Raw genomic sequence first — 17,401 nt, 5'->3', positions numbered from 1 at the left:
TTTTTCTTGTCCAAATTTAAATTAAACGAAAAACTTATTGAAAGGTAGGTACATGTATGAAATATGAAGGGCCTATTGACCTAGAGTAGTAATTTAAATTTTCTGATGCATACAAAAACGTAGTATGAAACACTTAAGGTTTCGCATAATGCGGCTTGGTTTAGTTGGTGTGGCATATTTTTCCAGGGTCAGCCTCTTTCCAGGGAAAACCTCTTCAAGAGCAGAATGTGATAAGGTATACCAGCTTTAGAAAACAGAACATTGTAAGTCGTTATCCACCACTGACCATTTTGTCCCCAAACACCAAAGTAATTTCTATACTAAGTAGATATGTGAATACAATCGTTCAAATTGATGATTTGTCTATGGTAATAGATTGAATAAACTACATTTCACGAGATATTCCTTAGATACGATGCGCACAGATACTACGGCCGAATGGTTTTCGAGAGAGCGATATCTGTTTTTTTATATATTTTAACATACGACAGCTCTACTGAAGTACAGGGTGACTGAAAAGTCATGAAACTCATCGAGCTTAAGGTGACTATCAATATGGGAGCTATAGTCAATAGTTGTACTGCCAAACAAGCAGGTGACCACTTTGCCCCAATTTCAATCGCTAACTGGTCTGACACGACAAACGAAAAGACGCTTTTTTGTGGAGTATTGAGCACCCAACCATATAAAATTAATATAATATGATTCTTCCAATTCTACCCGCTGTCTTACGGATATTTGTGGTAAAACCGCAAGGTTGTCGTAGGACCATCGTTGGTTTAGTGATCATTTGTTTGAAGTTGCATATAAATCAATTATCAATGAATGGATGAATGGATATTTTAAGGAGGCACAAGGTGGGCTACGGAATATTTCTCCATCTCCTCCACCAAACAATACAGTTGTGCCACAATCGGATTGGGAACATGAAATTTCCGTTCAAGTTTGTCATCATTCATCAGCCATGCTACATTATGTCTCGCCGAGTTTACTTCCTCGATCCTGCCGCTCGAAAGATAAAATGTCTACGAGTTATATGCCTTGCAATCAAAGTATTGATAGAGTCGAATGAATTGAAGATGTTTTAGGTATCTAGAATTCAACAACAAGAACAACAAATTATTCGAATCACAAAAATCTATAAATATGGGTACCTGCTAGAAATTTCATCTCAGCCATGACTAATATGCGGGTGACGCAAGACACTGCTAGCAAAGCAAGATAAGATCGTCGTTCGCTTTGTGCACAACGTCGTCAAACAACTTGTATGTAGTGAAGCCAAATATTCAGCGGAAGAAGCAATCACGCAGACTGGTGCAATATTTATTCTATGCTTTCTCATGTTTGCTCTATACATAGAGGTGGGCAAAACGGTTCATTTCAGTGATCGTCTCAGAAGCGCTCGTTCATTAAAACGAGCTGGCTCAATTGAGCAGCCCTTTTTTGAGCAGAGACTCTTTTGTACCGCGAGTCTTTTTTAAACCTAGTCTCTTTCGAAAAGCGGCTATTTTTTAAGCCGAGACTCTATTGAAGAGCGGCTCTTTTTTAAATTGTGGTTCATTTGAAATTAACTGTGGATCTGACGAACCGGCTCAAATGAGCGTCTCGTGAGCGCTCGCTCATCTCTACCTATACATGATATATTGCTTGTCACTAACTCTCAAATCCTTTGTCTTAACACATTGCGGACCGCTTACGAGTTTTCTCATGTCTCGCGTTTCGTCTATTACGGATGGATCACGAAATAATCCGTGGTTTCTACACTTGATGGTTAATTCCTTGGTCTGCCAAGAATCTAACAAGGCCTACCGATGGCTCGCGTTCGTCTCATCCGCACCGAAGGAAACGATCTCATTCGTGGAATCCGAACAAATGAAGCGTACAAGTTTGCCCCAAAACGTGCGATCCTTAATGTGTTAATTGTTTTTCTCAAGATTCATCTAGTATCCCTAACAAGTTTCCAAAAGACGTAGTTTTACGTTGATCGCATTTGATCGAAGAAATTACAAAAAGATTTTTTTCTTTAAAGCGGATGAGTTTATTAAACACTGATCAAAGGGTTTGATAAACTCATTCGCTTTAAAGAAATTTCGAATTCTGAGAAGAACTATTTGATATTTGATGAATATGATTTGCTGAAAACAAAAAAAAATCTCTCGTGTTGTGCATGATGATGTTCAGATTTTTTTCCGCAGTCGCAGCTTCTGTGCAGCGATTTCTGAGAGTTTAAACGACTTTTGCTTCCGGGTAAGCCGCTGGTCGCCTCCCTCACAGCAGCAAGTTTGAGTTTTATTTTTCGGGGTAGCGGTTGTTGTTTTCTCCTCCCCGGTAGCAGTGGGGAGGTAGCGGTAGATGCTTGAACGAACATGACGCACCATTGCCCTTCGTTTGCACAAACACGCTCTTGATGGTGACACCGTTCATCAGCGCTTTCTTGATGAACGAAATTAGCTTCGTCACATCAATCTTGCAGCAGCTATAACATACTCCAAGCGGTGTACAATTATGACTTAGTGGATTTCAGAACGGGCACCAGCTTGTATACAGATTTGTGTGATTTCAATAGCCTGTTTTCAAAGCAATTTTAAACTATTGAAACAAGTTTTTGGATCAATAATTAACAAGCATATAACGCGTAGACATTTTATCATTCGAATGAAGTGGTATGATACAAGTTCGTTCAGTTGGTTAGGAGATATTTACGCTCAAAATCTTGTTCGTTCGGCGTAATGCTCTCGTTTCCGAAATTTTTGCGCAGAATGTTGATGTAGGATCGCTTGGTCAGGCCAGGTCATCCAATCCATTTTCATAAGAGTTTCTACTCTAGATCATAGAGAACACTCACAAACCGTAACCTTGCTTCCTCATGTTCCCCGGTGTCTTAAATATATCGACCCTGGTCCCTTTCCCGGTTTGCGCTTCATACGTACAGGCTTTTCTTGTTGAAAAAGTCACTATAATACAGAAAACAAAATCTCCCTCGAATAGTTCGATCAGAAACTGACGGCGTGAGGTTTTCTTTATCACCCTGACGATGACATTTGTATTCGTTTTGCGTTTCATACCTCTACTGGGGCAATCTACCAGTGATTTAAATGGTCTGTACTTCAGGAAAATTTACCCCATTAGTGCTTCTACAGTAGTTTCACGTAAAATCTCAATGCGTTTCCCCATTTTGCACATCTCGACCCTCCAATTTACCGGATACACAGAGGAATTGTTTTCTAAAGCTCCGTGGTTTTCATGATCTCAAATTAAACGGCTTGAAAACACCGCGTGTCCTTCAGATTAAACGCCCACGCGAAAAAATCGAATAGCTCCATTTAAAATTTTTTTTTCGCTCCGTCGATGGTAACACTGCATTCCCACTTTGGGACGATAATATTCGGCTATTCGTTCAGTCTAATCGGATGGTTTTTAGTGTCAAGATGTACAATTTACAAGAACGTGTATTTTGAGTGAAATCGTATTACTCGAACAACTGAAGCCTTAATGAAACTTTGCCCTCTTATGGTAGGAATTTCTCGTCGTAAATTACGTCTATAGACGACACTCGTACACACAGGACGTCGCCCGGATGTCGTCTATAGACGACGCTCGTAACGAAAGAGTTAATAAGCCACAAAATTTGGAACTTAACTTAACTTAAAGAAGAAATAACTCGGATTTTTAAAAGCATCGAAGTCGTAATGTCAGAGTTGTGCATGAAGAATTTTGTTCACCGTTTAAAGCGCGTTATCGAAAAAAGGGTGGTCACATCGAAAATGTCCTAAAACAAGCTTTATTTTAGGTTTTTAAAAATAAAAATCGGTTCACTTTTGTAAAAGTTATTAAAATTTGTTGCGTGAGCGTTTAATCTGAAAGACCCTGTACATAAGCGCAATAAGGTGAATGTGAATGTTGTTTTCCAAATGTTAAATCAATAGAGGTGTCTCCTGATATCAATTTATATATTAGGCAGTTTCTCATCCTACACCTAATCAAATCAACCGTTGATTGAAAAAAATTAAATATGATTATTATAAATTTATAAATCGTGTATGGTTGTTTAATGAAGTATGTCTGAAATACATGTTCATTGCATAATATTGGCAAACTATCGCGAAATAATGTACTTTATCGATCTTTCTTTCGGTAATAATCGGTGATCGTCCTGAACCATTCGAATACTCGAGTTTCGGATGAGCAATCAACGCCATAAACTTCTTGCATCCATTCAAATTTTTCGTTAGAATTTACATGGATTTTAGAAGGAAATTCAATAAAGACTCTTCGACCGACCACTGTATGGTTTGTCATGAAACTTCGACAGTTTGCTGAGGGAGATTCACCACACCCTGTTTGTTTTTGGATGTTAAGATCATGACTGAGACGTACGAAAGTAATAAACTTCCCTTCCGAAACAATCCGGTTTTTTTACACTAGAACACTTATGGAAAAATATGAACCCCCTATTTCTGTTTCACAGCTCACCACAATTGGATACCTCTTTTATCTTTTGTGCGAATAAGATAATTCTTATCAGCATATTGCAATTGCACTCCACCACCCTATCGGGGAAGATTGCAGTCAGTATTTCGCTAGTTACTAAACTCGACTTTGCCTGCCAGAGAGCAAGCAATCTTATCTTTCCTGGTAACAAATGTGTCCCATTCAAATAGCTTTGCACTGCAGATAGAGACACCGATGGTACTTGGAGATTTAGCACCTAACGTCACGCGGGTCCGGGTATATTACGACGAACGGATGAGCGCCATCAATAACTGTCATCGTGCTATCCGCTATCAGCTGTTTCGATCAACACTTTCGGGGCTGTCGATGATGCAGTTACAATACAATTTGGGTAGCTTTTTTTAACGATGATTTTAATTATGTCACGAGTGCTGTGCTGTGCGCGCTGATAATGATGTTTGAGCTCTGCTGGTTGACCCTGTCGTGACTAGAGTGACGGTTTTTTTTACATATCAATTGGTTCGATAAGCGAGTAGCAAGAGTCTTAGCAAGTGTGATGAATATACACAGAGCTACTCTCAAAATGTATAGCTAGCTCGGAAGAGACACCACTGTCAACACGCGCGCGGATATTGTGTTGATAGTACAGACGTACGCGATCGTTGCGGGTCCAGTAACGAGTAGCCTATATCAGTCATCGTTCCACAATCCGCGTGTGAAGAGCGACTCCGGACCATAGTTTTCCCTCTAGTGTTTGTTGTTGTAGTGCTTTCTATTACTTTTGATGTCTCGAAATTCGGGCTTCATGCGACACGATCCAGATTAGGATTTCATGAGTAGTAATATGATCTCCAGAGTGTTTCAAACATCTTTTTATCCAAGTTTGAATTTCTCTGAAGTTCAGTTGCGCTGATATGTTCCATATCAATAATAATTTACGCGGTTCACGCGCCTTGGAGAAAGTGAATAGTTCACTAAAGAGGAGGAAATTGGCGGTTTATAAATACGTTTTGAAGACTACATATACAACGCACGCAAAAACATGAGCAAAAGAAACGCAGTAAAACTGTGTCTAGATTCACAGACACTACCACCTTTGGCTCCAAGCTTTTCGTCGGTAAGAGCTCAGTTTTAAGCTGAGCTGCAACGTTGTAGAAAGTGGAAAAAATATTTGGATATTTCAACGCAGCAAGCGTAGCGTAGTGTGGAGTGATCATAGTTTATCTGGGGTTATGCGTGGCAGTGTGCAAAACATTTAGAACAATCGCAATCGTTAATGGCTAAGATCGTGGGATCAAAGTACCGAAAGTACTTCACCGTTTTCTACTTCACGTTCGGTGCTTATTTTGTTCTGTTTGTGATACTGTACGCGAGGGGATATTTCTCGACTGAGGATAAACATGTAGCAGGGTAATAATATGCAAATCGAAGCATGTTTTCCATGCGCACCCGCGCTGCGAGTGGGAAATATAGATAATAAAGCTAGGCGCAATATTGGTATCGGCTTGAATGTTCAAGCTTTGGAATATAAGTTTGTGTTTGGAGCGCCTGTTTGTGTAACACACGTCTCCAACTATCTTTTCATTAGAAATTACAGGTGTTTACTGGTTCATGATTCATAGCACGTGATATTGCAAATTGTTATGATAACCAGAGATGAAACAAAAAAAAAAAAGGTTGAGTGCTTAGCTTGTAACTCGACCCAGCTTCAGGTAACAGTTTTTCGTTGAAAACCATAAAATCTGAGAAATGATGATCTAGAAAACCTGGACAATTATTTTGCTTCGTGTAAATTGACTGTCAAATGTAATAGTCGTGATTGAGATCGATTCGGAATGTCTTCAAGTAATAGTCGACCTCTAGTAGTTATTGGATTTTTTTTCTTGAACGCGATATTGGCTATTACAGTAGAACCATGATTATCCGCGAGCGGATGATCCGCGGTGATCAGATGAATAGTTTAATGCTGTCTGTGTTAATAGAACATAATTTTCATGCTGAAATATCGTTTTTTTTGTGTTTGTATCTCATTTTTAGTCCTTGCCTGATTATTCCGTGGATAATCGGGGTTCTACTGTATTTTCCATAGTGACTTCTAAAAGTCCAGAAAGGGGTCTAGAGCATCACGTGTAACGTTTGATCCAGTTTCGACTAATTTGTTTCGTTCGGCAGATGTTGAAGACGGCGATGCCTATCAGAAGACTGACAATCCGCCTCATTCTGCGTCGCGAGATATATGACATAACAGTAGTCGTGTCAGTCACTCGCTTTATTCTGGAACTCACGTTAATTTTTAGTTCTTATTTTATATCCGAGTCGATAACAGAAGAGGCGACGACTTCAAATATCATTCAATGATAACTTTAGTATCGCCATTCTCCTTCGGGAATATTGTGATAGTATCCATGGTGTCCTGCAAAATTAATTCACAAATTTTTCTGCCGCAAACTCAGCCTCTGTTGAAGAGAGAGAAATGCAGGGTTCGTTTTTGGGGACCTTAGTATGTCAGTCGATCATTCACCTTGGTCAGAAAACCAGAGTTTGATTTGTGTTCTCCTTTATCTCATTATAATCTACCTCGAAAGAACATTCCATTTTGTTATCCCTAAATGCAGAGAAAGGTCATTGGTTGCCTCAATATACTTCAATATCCAGTTATCTATGTGATGATTAGAGGCGGATAAATTGCAGGTTTTTTGAAAACATTAGTATATCGTCCACGTTCCTAGCCACAATGGGTATCATGTTACCAATCAATCTTGAACTACATACACATGTTATAGGCGGATCGCTTCAAACCTATGTATTTCTGGTTCCGCATCCTACAGGTTTGCTTGAGGCCATAGAGTGCTTGCCGCAACCGACAAAACCTACTGGGTAAGGATACACGAATCCTACCGGCTGATCCAAGCAAATGTCTCCCTCGCCTAGATTGTCACCACATCCAGCTGATGTATCTTGAGGTTCATTTTGGCAGCCTTTGACATCAAGTACCGAATCTTAGCGTACCGGACTACAGGTGGAAAGGTTTACTGGAGTCGATGCCTTTGATCTGCGAGAAGCCCGTGAAGACCAACTGGGCCTTGTTTTGCTCCACAGATCTATCCGTGTTCGTCTCCATTTGGGCCATCTTGGCTGCATTCGCATTCTGCACCAAGCCATAAATGCTCCGATCGCTACTGAGGAAGATTGTTGCCAGAGCTTGATTCGACACTTCATCACCTACATCCGGTTCCCTTTTTTACGTCTCTTCATGGCAGATCAGTCCTGGTAGTTTTTCTATCCGCGAAAAACCTCTCTTACTTGCATCGAAACTATACATCCGGGTAATTGCGTTCCACCAGTTCAAGTACTTCTTCCATCGCCATCCTTCCGATCCGAAATCTTTATATTTTACGTTTGGAAAAAAAAATATTCCGAACATTTCTATGGAAATTTCTCTGATTTTCATCAGCGTCTGGCGATAAAAGTAGGTCTTACTCAGGTGAGGTTTTGGTAGCTTACTAGTTAACAATAATTCCATGATTTCGTTTTGAAGTGTACTGCAGTCGAGTAGCGACTCAGGGCGTCACATACGAGCACTCTCTGCAGGGAACTGTGTGACTCGCCAAAGTTTAAAATTCGACGAGTGCGCTATTTCGAAAAACAGTATATTGGATTTGTAAGAAACTGCATTCAAGTTTTGGGAAACATGAGTTTCCAAAGATACAATTGAAAATCTTCTTAACATGTCCGTCTTATCCCCACTTCCCCTACGGCGAACTGCACAGATATAGGAGAAGTGCGCAATACGCACCCCCTAAGCGAGAACGGATTTATCTTGACCGTGCTCTTAAAATTTAAGATAACAACTACGTCAGTACGTAGATTAGTTAACCCTCAGTCATCTGTAATCGTTCTGTATTTTAGAGACTGAATAACAAAAGTGCTACGAATTTTATTTTGTAAGGCGCCCAAATTCTAAATTTCCAATCATACGGTGTTAAATGGTCCAGCAGAAGTATAATATGCCCATGAGTTGTTTCTCTCAGAGACTATAAAGCTCAGAGAAACAGCTTGTATGAATGAGAGATTCCATCAATCTATTCCCTTCATGCCCACCAGCGAAGAGAAGAAACCGTTCCTCCGGTGAGCGTGTTCTCCCAGTATTCGTGCATTAATTCTCCAGTCCGCGTTCTTGTTTTCCTGCATTCTCTGAGCACATAATATAGATGCCAGATGTGAAGACATGTTTTCATTTTCAAGACATTTAATTTTGTGAAAACATACTGAGGTCATTTCAAAGTATGTGAAAACAATTGTTTGTGTGATTTATCTAACATAATTTAGAAATATTGTGATGGTTTGCTCATTTTTGTTCATTATGATTACATTTGAAGGCATTTATTCGTACCATGCAGAGATATTTGAAAAAATCATTTGGCATCCCTCACATACAAGCTATTTCTCTCGTGTTACGTGTTTACGGCCGAAAGCGAGCAAATTGCCCTGATCGAGGGTATGCCATACTGCCCGATGGTAAACTGATACGGAAAATATCAAATTGAGAAAGAAAATATTCCTCTCTTACCATTTTCTTCGTCTGAGATATTCACTGGGAACTCGACTCAATAAATATGACCTACAGTTATCGCCTCTGAATCGGTTTCAAGCAGCAAAAACCTTATAGAAATGATGTAGAAAATGACATCGAAAATCGCTTCCAAAGAAAATTATTTTTATTATTTTTTCAAAGCATGTTACAAATGTAAAACTTGCATGGCAGGATTCTATCATTGACTAGCACGATTGCCGATATCCATTGCATTTCTATTCTTGCTGGTTTACGAGAAAATCAGGCGGGTCAAATAGCCCGGCAGGTGCGTTTTAGACACATCTCCTCTACTTATTTGCAGCTGCTTTGTAACGGAAATTAAGTTCGGAGTTTCAGGGGGTTACGCAGATTATGGATTGGATTGGGTATTCCACCATGGCTGGGTGGAATTCAGCGAAGGCTTACGTCACTGATTGGGAGGGGTATCTTGGGTTATTTGATATATGTTGTCTTAGAGGGCAGATGCGGCTGTCTTCGGAAGAATCAAGAGGTTCTGTCTAATTCAATGAGCCGATTAGCGCGTTGATAGCGTCACAGTGGCAATTCATACTCACTGCGAGCTGCTGAATCACCGGGCAGGCGAATGGACGCGTCAAATTTTAAAAGAAAGGGCTTGTGGTGATGGTCGGCTTTTAAAATTGTGTATGAATCGTTAACGAGTGATGGGTCAGGTAGCTTATCATTCATATTGACTTGGTTCACATCGTAAATTTGCATGAGACCAGCGAACGCTAAGGACTCCACATGAGCAAGTACTGGTTCTGACAATGCATGCAAACTAACTCATAAGCTTCAACATATCAAATGTTGATCATTTCAATCGGTCCAGTAGTTCAAAAATTATGTTTTTTTGTAGTGGAAAAAGGGGGAAAATTGTTTTTTCGAACCATAGGTTAACTTTGAAAAATCATAACTCAAACATGAAAAAAAACACCTCTCTGATTTGAGGGTATGTTATGTAAAAAACCAAACATATAAAAAATACAGCATCCTCTGTAATATAGAATAATATAAAATTATCTTTAGATACAATTTTTGTAAGAGATTATTTCGCCACATGAAAAAAAAATTAAATTTTCCATTCACATTGAACACTAATTTGATAAGGATAAGTTAATTTTCATTCATAATTTCTCTTTGAAAAGTGTTCATTCTGTCTGAAATTCCATTGTTATCTTTGACGCTTCAATAACTCGTAAAACGAAGTTCGATGACGTCCCGTTCATTTCGTTTTCACCGTGGAGTGTATACGGGAATAAGGCCCTTCATGTCTCTCTGACAACCCGGCAAAATTTTATACATGTTTCTGTTCACTGAAACGATTTTTCATCCGTCCATTCTTCTTCCGTTGTTTCAGACTTGCATAAAATTATGTGCTCAGTCCCATGGTCGGTTAGAATAATAAGCCGAATAAGAGAAACAATATGATTTCAACGAGTAAAGCACGACAAATAATGTATTTTATCGTTTTTCCAGTACGAGAACATAGCTTTGATAAATTTTATTGACATACCAAGGGTTACTTCGTGGCATGTGATTTTTAATCTGCTTTTTTCAGACAGAGTTTAACACTGCTCGTTTGAGTTTGGTTTGAGTATAGGCTAGAATGCTATACACCAGGGGTTAGACATCAATTGAATATAGGCTACCCAAAATCAACATCAATATGGCGTCATTTGTTTACCAACAAATCATTTGCGAGGATTGAAATCGTTGAAATCACGGTGATAGTATGCTTTATTTATAACTGCATGAGTGATTTTCATATTTCGGTTTCACATGGAGGTGTTCACATTTAAGATGGAGTTTAAAGTTAGCCACTATTCGACTATATAATTGGACCGAGATGTAAACAACAGTAATTGACAGAACCAAAATGTCAGTGAACCGCAGCAATATTGGGTACATTGGCAATATAAGCGATTTAACGTTTTAGTCATACCCCTGCTATACACGCCGTGAGCTCATTCACAGAGAGAAAGATGATAACGTCGTTATTTCATCTGAATTCAGTTATTGACATCACGTCAAATCGGACAATGCTCATCACCAGATGGCTCTTCTACCGACTCTAGGGAGAACATGTGATTAAACTCTACGGCTCATGCGCGCATTTTTCCCGTACAAAGAGAAGAGGGTTATTCGTGCAGGATGTGTTCCTCCGCGTGTGGTTACGCATGTATGCTTACTGCTTTCTGCGTAACTACACACGAATGTCCTTACCAATAATGATGGTTACTTTATTTTGTTATTGGCACGTGCGTAGTTTGTCCTTGGTGAGATTTTTTTCTGCCAAACAGAACAGACAACCAAAGGAGTATGTAAATATACGACCCCCTTGATTGATTTATAGGTTTGTTTTTTTTGTAATCATTTAGACAAGCTGAGGGGTAGTAAAGTAATAAACGAGATTTGGGTTAACTATGCTGTGAGAAATCCATAAGCATCGATAGAAATTTGCTTCCAGAAGGAGGCTTCCCTTGTAATTGAATTCCAATCAAGCATTTGGTGTCATTGGGCTCTGAGAGAGTACGATCGCGCGCGCTCCTTCATGGAAAAAGTTTCAATCCGTGACTGTTGGCAGCGCTAGTTAGGGTGCGACCGTTGTTAGACACACATACACCACTACCGATGCACACAAGCAACAGTCCCGAGAAAATGAAAATTCAACACGCGAAGGGGATAGCAGCAGAGCAGCGCGCCTACATTGCTTTGCTTCCTGCTTCTACCCATATTCACGCGAGGGGTGCGATTTTCAATTCCAAAAAGCGAGAGAGGAAATGATACACACCTCTGGACAGATATTGTTTGCGGAGCGAATGAGACAACAGCTTCCAGGAGGGTGATGATACTGAACCCTATCCTCCGAGAGTGTGAAATTCTACCCTTGTGTTGTGTTGTGTAGGGTGCAGGAAGTCAGAGCCAGCCAGAAGCGTGTGCCGCACTGCCAGAGACACCGGTCAGAGCTCGACTGCGAGTAGTGTCCGTAGAATAGTGATAGGCAGGTCTGGACGCAGCAGCAGCAGAACAAAAGCCGCCCAACTGAAGATTAGTTTGCATCCCAATCAGTGCCACGAATATCTCGGATTTGATCCACAAACAGTGGCTTCCCGGGAATCTCTGAGTGTGGTGAAAACTGTGTGTGCATTTCTCCGAATAATTTAATATCGAGACGCACAAATTCCTTTCCTCCATCAGGACCTTGTCGAAAGAAAAAATTAGAAAGGAAAAAGTTTGTTCCACTAGAAAAGGGTGTGGAAGGTTGACTGTCCTCTGTATTGAAGATAAAACTGCTGCATGTTCTGAGCAATCGAAGAAGATCCAATATACACATTTTATAATCAGTTGATTGGTGCTTCCAAAAACATCGAGAACTTGATTGAGATTCCCGCAAGACGAAGAGAACTGGGCTCGATTTGTTCCTCGCGAAAAAAAAACGGCAGGGTGTGTGATAATAGAGACTCTCAGACCGGAGAGCAAGAGTTGCCAACTGTTGTATATCGAAGCTGATTCGATTGCAAAATAAGCGCGTTGTGTTATGAAGCTCGATCGGAAGCGAAACAACATTTTTACAATTCGTACAGATTGATAATCCTTATATACAATTGGAGCTTTTTATGTCAGCCAACAATATTGTTGACAGGATTATTTATACCATTCACGAAGAGAGATAGAGTGAACTATTGACTATGACATTTATCGAAGGATCCACAACGGAAAACGCACATTAAATCCAACATCAGTGAGATTTTCAAAACGATTTATCCCGCCAGTGTCACTCCTCTCTGAATTACGCACAATAAATTTGCAAGAAAATATTGTAGCAACTTTTTCCGCAAAGACCAAGAAATATAAAAAATAGTGGTTGATATCTTCTTCATCAGGATAAATATATATATACAAACACCCCCACCCCCACAGAGAGGGATATAGAGAATACGGTAGTGAGAGATAACGCGCGTTTGTTTGTGTGTGGTGTGTGTTTTGTTGAGAAAAAAAATGGGTGGTTGTGCGTCAAAGGACAAGAAGGAAAAAGTTGTTGAAAATGAAACAGCTGCAACTGGAACCGCCACCGGAGACGAGGGTGGCGACGGCGTAAACAGTGGTGGCGAAGGGTGTGTATCAAACTCGATGGTATTTCTGTCGAGGTAAGTGCGGCATAATGAAGGAGCAGGTTTGCGTGAAAATGCTAGAAAATACTCTACAGCCACAATGCTTGCCTTGTTTGATGTGGAACCAAAATGTCCAGGAAGGAAGAGAAGCTGTGAAAAACGAGGATTTTTTCGGCTGTTGTCTCATCTTCAATATCCCAAACCAGAGAAGGAACGCGTCAGAGTGCAATCGTTGATCTCTTCCTATCTGGAAATGAATAAATCATTTAATTATGCCGCACATCGGTTAATTTTAGTCCCTGAATCCTACAAAATCGTTTAACTGGATTATGTTACCTTTTTGTTGTTAAGATTGTATTTTCTGTTACAGTGATGCTTTTGAATCCGGACGCTTTTTAATCCGGACACTTTTTAATCATATTCAATATCATGCCAAAACCATGACATTTTTTGCATGTTGAATTTATGTGACTGATAGTTGCTATTGTAACACAATAAAACTAAATTTTTCTGCCAAATTCAATTTTTTTATTCAAAATAATCGCCTTCGAGGGCGATACAGCGATTATAGTGATCTTGTAACTTTTCGATACCATTTTTATAGTACTTTTTCGGCCAAAATAGGCCTCAGGATCGGAAAAAACAGGAAAAAGTCGCTGGGGGCCAGACCTGGAGAATTCGGTGTATCAAACGAAATACAAATACAAATATATATTTTTTCCAAACCTTATCAATATGGGTATCAAATGAAAGGGCTTGATTAGTACAATACAATTATTGATGAAAAATGTAAATGCAATAGGGCCAAAATGGTGACCGCTACAAAATGGCGGATTGAATAATTTCTCAGAACCCCATCAATATGGGTAACGAACGAAAAGGATTGACTAGTAGAACACAGTAGAACACATTCATGAGGAATGCAAATCCCAAATGGGCCACGTCAGATTCCCATTATCTGCAATTAGTTGTTTCATTACATGCCCCTGGATTTTATTTTAGTCTCATCAATGCCCTAGATTAATGAAGAAAGGGGTGTGATAACTACTAACTGCTACTTGCCTAATTATTTTCAAGCTTTTAGCACATCATCTGTATTATTATTATGTTTAATCACAATGAAACCGTTGAACTTAAAAAGTGTTTTTTATATATTTCATTTTTAAGTACATTATCTGTATCATTAGTATATTTCTCTACAATTAAACCGTTCAATAGTTTCTTTAAAATTTTGGATTTGCATTTTTCATAAATAACTGTGTTCTACTAGTCAATCCCTTTCGTTTGATAACCATATTGATGGGGTTCTGATAGAATATATAATCCGCCATTTTGTAGCGGTCGCCATCTTGGATTTACATTTTTCATAAATTGCTGTTTTCTACTAATCAAGCCCTTTCATTTGATACCCATATTGATAGGATTGTGAATACCGCCATCTTGTAGTAATCATCTTGTGAAAATACAATAAATAATTGAATTAAAAAAAAACTTTTGTACCAAACGTGTTCCCATTTAGTCCCCATACTTATGACGCACATGTTAATAAGTTCTACAATAATTAATAAATAAGTTCTCTCAAATAAATGCAAAGAAAACACGTGCCCGGAATTAAAAGCAAAAGTGTCCGGATTTCAAATCATGATTAAAAAGTGTCTGGATTTAAAATCACGACACGATGAAAAAAATTTAAAATTTTGAACAAATATAACATGATTTTGTGGAATTCTGTGATTCATAACTTACATGAAGGCTTTCTAATTCTATAGGAACGCTAATTTTTTATGCTATATGTTAATATTTTTCAGTTGTTGAAGTTATTATCGTAAGCGCTTAAGCGTTCGGATTTCGATGCATTACTATAAGTCTCCCACGAAACAAATCAGTAATCAAAGAATTCAACTTAAGGTTATTTGAAACCATTGAGCCTTTTATTTTCAGTTATGTGTGTTTCGCTCCAACAAAAACTTCCTCTTGCACACTTTCTAATCAAAAACTCCCCATTATTTGCAGAAACAAATCGGACACCATGGTTGACGCAGCAGTTCTTGAAAAGTTGGAAGCTGGATTCGCCAAGCTGGCGGCTTCGGACTCCAAGTCTCTGCTGAAGAAGCATCTGACCAAGGAAATCTTCGATTCCCTGAAGAATAAGAAGACCTCCTTCGGATCCACCCTTCTGGACTGCATTCAATCTGGTAAATTCAACCCAAAATTAACTTAAAAATCTGTCATAACTCATATGTGCCCCCTCCCATTTTTCGCTCTCTACCCCGCAGGAGTTGAAAACCTTGATTCTGGCTTCGGTATCTACGCCCCGGACGCCGATGCCTACACCGTTTTCGCCGATATTTTCGACCCAATGATCGAGGAGTACCACATGGGCTTCAAGAAAACCGACAAGCACCCGGCGAGCGATTTCGGCGATGTCAGCACCTTTGGCAACGTTGACCCGACCGGTGAGTTCGTCGTGTCGACCCGTGTCCGTTGCGGTCGCTCGATGCAGGGCTATCCGTTCAACCCATGCCTGACCGAGGCCCAGTACAAGGAGATGGAGGATAAGGTTTCGGCCACTCTGTCCGGGCTGGAGGGTGAACTGAAGGGCAAATTCTACCCGCTGACCGGTATGGAGAAGTCTGTCCAGCAGCAGCTGATCGACGACCACTTCCTGTTCAAGGAGGGTGATCGATTCCTGCAGGCTGCCAACGCTTGCCGCTTCTGGCCAACTGGACGTGGTATCTACCACAACGACAACAAGACCTTCCTGGTCTGGTGCAATGAGGAGGATCATCTTCGCATCATCTCCATGCAGATGGGTGGTGATCTGGGCCAGGTCTATCGCCGCCTGGTTACCGCTGTCAACGATATTGAGAAGCGTGTTCCATTCTCCCACCACGACCGTCTTGGTTTCCTGACCTTCTGCCCAACCAACCTGGGAACCACCATCCGCGCTTCGGTCCACATTAAGGTCCCGAAGTTGGCCAAGGATTACGCCAAGCTGGAATCGATTGCCGCCAAGTACAACCTGCAGGTCCGTGGTACCCGCGGTGAGCACACCGAGGCTGAGGGCGGTATCTATGATATCTCCAACAAGCGCCGCATGGGTCTGACTGAATACCAGGCCGTCAAGGAGATGTACGATGGCATTTCTGAACTCATCAAGATTGAGAAGTCGTTGTAAACAAACAAAACCCAACTGATTCAATATTAACACAAGCAAGAAAAATCCAATTGAAAACTCATTAAATGAAGGAAAAAAAATTAAATAAAAATTGAAAAAAACTAAAAATTTCGATAGTTTTTTGAATGACGCGTTTCATAGTTCATGCCATATACGAAATTCTCCATTCCGCTGCCTGAAGATATTTGGGATGCTGTGAATACATCGTTATATTTATTATTAGGTTTGTTTTTCATGTTCAAATAAAATTGAAAAAAATTAGAGAAGTGTATGACATTTTTATTTGAACCAATGTTGCCTACCGTTTTCCACACTATTTCTCTAGCATTCCGGCTGATGTCTCACTAAATGACCGGTATAGTATTGTCTTTCGGGGTTTCAATTGTTCATCCGCATGCAGTGGCGTGGTGTGACCGGGTGACACCTGGGGCGGGTATCTTGGGTTTCGCCCCTCCAATGAACGTTTTTTATCTTCTTTGCTTTCGTTTTCAGATGAAAAATTCAATTTATCTAACCAAGAAATATGTTTACTATAATATCAAATATAGCTAACAAGAAATCACAAAAGCTTCACTTGTCTCTACTTAAAGGGGCTGTCCACATATCACGTGGACAACTTTAGGGGGGATAGGGGTTACGAAAATGTCCACGTTTGTCCATGGTGAGGGGGGATAGGGGTATAGATTACATCCACGTGGACACTAATAAATATTTTGGAAAACAGATATATATCTGTATTCAACAATATATTAAATATATTCGAAGAAAAACTGCTCATGCAACCGCAGATGCTGATTGCACAAGTATGTTATCAGTTGCGACAATGCCCAACGCATCCCTGGAGGTGCGCAGTTCGAGCTCTTGATATGGATGACTTGTTAGATATTTGAAATCAATTTTGATCAATATTAAATACTACATTTTATATTCAAAATCTGTTTTTTTTTCAAAAATCAACACATCACACACAATAATACAAGTCTACTCGCAACGATGATTGTTCGAGCCTTGAATTTTCCGATATTTCAGCATTTTTGCAGTTAATTTCCAACATAACATCGAATA

At 39.8% G+C, this 17,401-nt stretch overlaps 1 protein-coding gene across 5 annotated transcripts in view; it reads left to right on the top strand.

The window, feature by feature from the left end:
- LOC129771845 (arginine kinase 1) overlaps positions 1-16,444 on the top strand; it is an 83,703-nt gene extending 67,259 nt beyond the window's left edge. For 3 of the 5 annotated variants that reach the window (XM_055775935.1, XM_055775934.1, XM_055775939.1), the window contains 2 exons: positions 15,172-15,353; positions 15,435-16,444. In XM_055775935.1, the coding sequence (XP_055631910.1) occupies positions 15,172-15,353; positions 15,435-16,336 (1,084 nt within the window). In that variant the 3' untranslated portion in view covers positions 16,337-16,444. Of the gene's footprint in view, positions 1-12,763; positions 13,195-15,171; positions 15,354-15,434 lie in introns of those variants that run through there. The other 2 variants (XM_055775937.1, XM_055775938.1) reach the window with 2 other exon arrangements.
- The last annotated feature ends 957 nt before the right edge of the window (positions 16,445-17,401 follow it).

Source organism: Toxorhynchites rutilus, chromosome 2 (assembly GCF_029784135.1).
Source record: "Toxorhynchites rutilus septentrionalis strain SRP chromosome 2, ASM2978413v1, whole genome shotgun sequence".
Lineage (NCBI taxonomy): Eukaryota > Metazoa > Arthropoda > Insecta > Diptera > Culicidae > Toxorhynchites > Toxorhynchites rutilus.
Note: the sequence above shows the minus strand (reverse complement) of the source record. Positions and strands in the feature narration are given on the sequence as shown.